At 40.1% G+C, this 5,994-nt stretch overlaps 1 protein-coding gene across 1 annotated transcript; it reads left to right on the forward strand.

Annotated features, from left to right (window-relative positions):
• The first annotated feature begins 360 nt into the window (after positions 1-360).
• On the forward strand, positions 361-4,999 carry glipr2l (GLI pathogenesis-related 2, like). The gene is made up of 5 exons (XM_085422835.1): positions 361-723; positions 1,287-1,395; positions 3,105-3,208; positions 3,622-3,699; positions 4,341-4,999. Exons 1-5 carry the CDS (start codon positions 711-713, stop codon positions 4,505-4,507), a joined length of 471 nt encoding a protein of 156 aa, XP_085278961.1. The 5' UTR covers positions 361-710; the 3' UTR covers positions 4,508-4,999.
• The last annotated feature ends 995 nt before the right edge of the window (positions 5,000-5,994 follow it).

Consider the following 5,994-nt stretch of genomic DNA (forward strand, 5'->3'; position numbering starts at 1 on the left):
GCATGATGAATATTGAATCACTTTGTTTCAAGGGGAAATTTGTCAGTTACTAATTTCAATCCAGGGAGGGAATTAAGGAATCGCTCATTTTCATTTGGGTGCACTGGGAATAACAATGGAACATATTGATCCTCGGGGTATTAAACGAGTTCCCAGTAGTGAAAGTGAAAGACATTTATTGTCCTTAGTGCACACTATTTAGCTTAATTCTTCATCATGAACATGTAGATTGTGAGAAAAGAAGTACAGGGCTACCAGGGGCAATGTTTTCCTGAATATTAGGAGTTCAGAGCCATATATGGGCATGTGTCTCACAGAGATGATGTCACCAGTGACTGCAGGGGCTCCCCTGCTTGGGTGTGTGCTTCTCTAGGCCAGAAAGGAAGAAGTAGGGCATGCAGATAGTATGGTGTGTGGCCAAAGGAGGGACAAATGAAAAAGAGGAATAGTTGAGCAATAATTGTTACATCCCGATAGAGCTAAAGGGGAAGACTGCAAAAGTTTATGTGAGTTCACGGTAGAATGAGACAGGAAAAACCAAGAAATAAATGCATTAGAAGCACTGTCAGAGTGCCAGCATTACACTGCACTTAAGAAAGAGAAAGTAACAGTGAGAGAGTTGAGTCTGAAAACAGCACAGAGGAGAGGCTGCTTCTAGTTTGCTCTAAGCTTGTTCCTGATCTTACTTGAAGGCTTCCTGTGTCAGCAACATGGGAAAATCAGGTAAGCAGATATTACACCCTGAAGCTTTTGATGTTTATTGTTGGCTGAACTTTGTCCCCATGTAGCTGTACAAGAGCCATGTTTGTTTACTGTCTGCATTTGTGGGCAATGCTCTTTTAAAATTAGAACAGACCACATACAGAAGTCTAAATCTAGTTTCTGTCCGATGTCCTTTTCCGTTATTAATTTACTGTCCTCTTTGATGGCACTAAATTGTAAGGTAAGCTTAATAGTGGTGCTGCATGCTTTCTCTCAGCCTTGTTGTTTCTGCGGGGCTGTTTCAATGTGCCTATTGTGTGAGTGCTCAAGAGACTGTGAGACTCATGAAAAGCCCCATGAGTGATAGGCACCAGTGGTGGTATGGGGGAGGGGGCTGATCCAGATGATGTTTTCTACTTCATCACCTGTCACCAAGTTGGTACTCGCTATCTGAGGTCACTCAGGCTGTAGGTTTCAGCTTGAGTTTGTATTCTACAACCTTCCCCGAGTCTTCATGTTGCATCATTACGTCTGTTTTGTCAGAGGCTGACTTAGTCTTCCTGTCTGTCCTGTTTGTCTCCCAGCCTCAAAGCAGTTTGCTGAGGAGGTGCTGCGGTGCCACAACGACTACAGGATGAAGCACCAGGCTCCTCCGCTAAAGTTGAGCAGCAAGTTGAGCAAAGAGGCTGCCCGGTGGGTTAATGCACAAACAGATCAAATTAGAAACCTAATTAGCAAGGACTGCACATACTAGTCACTGTCAAACTGCTCCAGATAACAGTGACAGTTCCAGCGTAGCCTGTCAGATGCAATAACCACAAATTATAAAAAATATATCTTGGGTGTTTGGTTTGTTTTCATTGTAATTACAGGTTTTGTTGACAATTTGTTGTCACTAATTGCAGCTGCATTAGCATTTTATTCAAATGAAGTTTGAATAAAGCTTCATTTCCACTAGACTCTTAGAGAAGCTCCACAAGAGAGTTAAATCTCTCGAGTATGTCAGCTTGTCCACCGCTGTCAGGAAGGACCGAGGCAGCTGTCATAAAAGTCTTTCTCCATTTTCTTGAACATGTGTGATGGTGCAAAGCAACAATAACATGGTGCTAAAAACCTCTTCAGTTGTGTGATCCCTCACAGGAACATTTGAAGCACAATTAAAATGACAGTATTATTTTAAAAGCCATGTATGAACTTAACTGTAATATCTATCAGTATTCCAATATCAGTATTGGAATTTTGAGATAATCTGATGCTTGCATGGAAAACTCAGTTCACTGGAACTCGACGAATGGGGTCTGTCTCACTCTTTGTGTAAACTGACTGGGCACACAGCTCTTACACGCTGTGTGTCTTGGACATGATTTGTGTATGAAAAACATAAATAAACTAAGTTTAAAGCACAGTTCAGCCAAAATGGATAACAGATCTCACTGCTTCCACAACATATGTTTTTCTTTTCATCCAAAAACCCCAAATGACCTCGACAAGGAAGAATTTAACATGTATTCTGGATCCACAGCACATTGTGTGGGTCAATCAGGCCACTGCACACCTATATGAACAGCTATGCTAACATGTGAAAACTGTAGAAACTACCTTGGAATTGATTATAAATTAGAATAATCTGGACACTACTCCTGAATTATATCACTACAAAGTTCATAGGACAGCAGTTACTCCTATATGTTTGTAGTGAGTTAACTTTATGACTTTACAACATCAAATTAGTCTATGAAAATTTATTTTGACCCCTTGAAATGATCCAAGGGTTGGGCTAACCCAGATTGTTTACAGAGGAAATGGTTTCTGTTTCTGCCCCACAGGTTTAAGGTTGTTGTTCTGTTTCTTGTAGAAGTGGAGAGCAGGATATTGCAGCAAGCTTTAAAAATGTGAAAGCTCTTGAAATTATTCTTGATGAAATATGTCTGTATAAGTTCCCAATCATCCAGGTAGTCCTTTGAGCTTTTCAAAAAGAAAGAAACTAGACTTATTTAAGAAGAAAACATCTCGTCTAAGACCTTTCATCCAACAGGCTCCTTCAGTTTTTAAAGCAAAAGCTGGAGTATTGCAGATATTTTGAGTGGGGGGGGGTCGAAGCACCTAGGAAGAGACTGATAGTCCAGTCTTGAGATCCCTTACCAGGTGCTTCAACCCCCACTCACACCTTGCCTGACAACGGCCATCTCCAAAATATCTGGAGACTGTTCACTGTTTGTTTTTAGAACTGAAGAAGTCTCTGACATGACAAGCGAAATTTCTTTCCTTTTTTCCTAGCTCTTCAATTTACTGATGAAGACTTGGACTTTTTAAAGTGTGCATCCACACATGCATCACCCAAAGTATAAATGGGAATTAACTCAAGCAGTACACTGTACAATTTTCTTTGTCTCTCTTTACAGTTATGCTGAAAGTCTGGCCAGCACACGGATCCTAAAACACAGCGTGGAGTCCAGTAGAGGGAGCTGTGGCGAAAACCTGGCTTGGGCCTCGTATGACCAGACAGGTTATTTTCTGCATTTGAATTTGTCTAAACTTTACAGTAATTCAGATGTCCTGTACATGTAGGTTTCTGTGAGAATGTGGCAGGAAAATCTAATAAGACACCTTCTTCCACAGATGCATTATTTTAGCCTGTGAAGCCTAAATTAGATCCTCTGTGGTGTCTGCCAAACCCTGCAAGTGAACAGCTGGGATCCATTTCCCTTCCACTTCAGATACTATGACTCAGTGCAGAAATATGTCAGCACAGACCGGTGTATTTCACAAGATACACACACAGTGAGGCACAGCGTGACAAAAAGTGCAGCACTGTAAGCAGGAGCTTAAGGAGGATTTGTAGAGTGCTTTCTGCTTACTGTGTGACACAAGGCTAATTTGATTTTCCTTTAAGTTCAAGCCAGTTGTTTGCATGTGCAGGTAAGGATGTGGCAGACCGCTGGTATGATGAAGTGAAACAGTACAACTTCAACCGTCCCGGTTTCTCCTCTGGCACCGGTGAGATTCATGCACATCTATCTCTAACTGTCTTTTTTCATCTTCTTTTTTTCCAGTTTGTTGTTTTCTCTGTTTCTTTGTCGTTTTTTTGTTTACTCGATGTCAGTTTCTCCCTCTCAGTGTCACATTTATTCAGGCATGGAGAAGGTTGTTGTTATTCTTGTGCTGATGTCACACCTCAGACAACGTGCAACTGCTTGACTGTGACCAGCCAAGGAGAAACTGAGGGGAAATTACAATCCTATGCATCACTTCTAACCCTGCATGTCACATCCACTGTGCCTTAATTCCTCCAGATGGTTTCCCATAGCCTCAGACACCAGTGTACATGAGCTGGTGTAACTTAATCACACATGAAGCAGATCACTAGTAGGCCATCGCAGTGATTCACACTGAGTCATGCAAAGTTCCCTTAAGAAAGGACTAAAGCGGTCGAGGCAAGAGGAGAGATTTCGAAGCGATGAATGAGAGAGGAATTAAAATTCCTGTGTCTGCAAATATTTGGATAAACTGAAGAGCGTGTGAACTTAGCCTCAACTGTTCACTACAGTAAAAGCACGTTTCTCTCTCTCTTACGTGGTCCAGATTTTGCCTTTCTAATTTCTTTCTATTCATCATTTCTCCTTTTATATGTCGCCTAGGCCATTTCACAGCAATGGTGTGGAAGAGCACTAAACAGCTGGGTGTCGGTAAAGCCATTGCATCAGATGGTTCTTCCTTTGTGGTGGCCAGATACTACCCAGCAGGGAACATCACCAACCAGGGACACTTTGAGAATAATGTCCTCCCAGCCAAAAGCAGCTCTTAAAGAGATATTGATCTCCTGGCCTGACTCGGGCCAGAAAAGGTATTTATTCAGTTTTCCAGAAGAGAAGTTGCTGCTCGAACTGCTGTGGAGCACATTGAGGTGATAACCACTTTTTGCTGTACTACAATTTTGGATGAATTTTGATGATACAAAGCAGGCTTTAAGTCCTATGTTTATATTTTGGAAGGAACTGTGTGTGTTCATAATGAAAGATTTACCACTGTTTGATGTTTGCTAACAGTACATTTCCACTGACCATGGTGACTAATCTTATTTTATAGTTGTTGGGGTTTTTCCCCCCCTATGGCATCATTTTCCTTTTAATACGATCACAGACTGAAACAGACATACTGTCCTTCACATCTGCTTTTGATGCTGCTTTTACATGTGGGAGTTAATTCAGTCAAAGGAACAGGCAATACTCATTAACAGTGGTCATTGCTTGTAATTTGATGATTCATCTGGATCAGTGTGCAGGCTTTTTTTTTTTTTTAACAAAGCACCCAGTAAATGTCAAATGTAGGTAGATCACCCACACTAGCAAGTAGATATTTGTACCAAAAATGTTATGCAACAGAACACTGAACTTTAGTGTCAGTGACACATATACATAGTACGTATTATTTTCCCTTATTTTTTTTATAGTTGTGTTTAAGTTTAAATGATTAACCAGTGATCAGTCATTGTGCTCTTGCCTCTACTTGTCAAAACAGACCCAGCATTTCCTCATCTATGCCTTGTATTTTAACCACTTTTGTACAATAAAAAAAATCATTTGGCATCTCTCTGTGATTGTTTTTTTTTTTTTTTTTTTCTTTTTTGTGGCATTGTTATATGTAAGTTGTGAGGGTGAATTTTCAGTTTAGGTCACATACACTTAAGATTGCCTTCCAAAAACATTAAAACAATTACTTGTAATGTTTGTTTAAGATACAACCTGCGGCCAGTTAAATAAAGGTCATCGATATACAATATATTGTGCCAAGCATATTTTATACAGTCTTCATTTATCTCACACATTTAGGCCACAAGACAAGACAGTTTTTTGCAGTTTTGCCTTTGTACATGACCACAGCGCATTGGAAATTGACTGATCATAAATATGTATGCGTGCAGACTTTCAGCTGTAATTCAAGGGATTTTAGAAAAAAACTGCATTAACTATTTTGGAATTACTGACATTTTTATACATCCACCTCACTCATTTTCATAGGCTCAAATCAATTAACATTAACATGGTTTTTAATATTTGGATAAATATTGTTTGCGCCCAATGACTGCCTGATATCTAGACCAAATGAAAGTCAATAAATGCTCTGTTCTTCTGAGCCTTTACTGCAACCACCTTCTTTGTGGGTCTTTCTGCATTAAGTTTTATCTTCAATAACTGAAAGGCTGCTCTGCTGAACTAAGATTAGGCAACTGACTTTTTACAGAACATCCCATTTGTTTGCTTCTTGGGCTGCCTTTGCTGTTTGCTTTTGCTT

Source organism: Rhamphochromis longiceps, linkage group LG11 (genome assembly GCF_057381845.1).
Source record: "Rhamphochromis longiceps isolate RC_006_pf linkage group LG11, R_longiceps_female_GT1.1, whole genome shotgun sequence".
NCBI lineage: Eukaryota > Metazoa > Chordata > Actinopteri > Cichliformes > Cichlidae > Rhamphochromis > Rhamphochromis longiceps.

Coding starts and splice junctions, on each gene's coding strand:
- glipr2l (XM_085422835.1), top strand. Junction 1,396..3,104: donor TTGAGCAAAGAGGCTGCCCG/GTGGGTTAATGC, acceptor CTCTCTTTACAG/TTATGCTGAAAGTCTGGCCA. Junction 3,700..4,340: donor CGGTTTCTCCTCTGGCACCG/GTGAGATTCATG, acceptor TATGTCGCCTAG/GCCATTTCACAGCAATGGTG.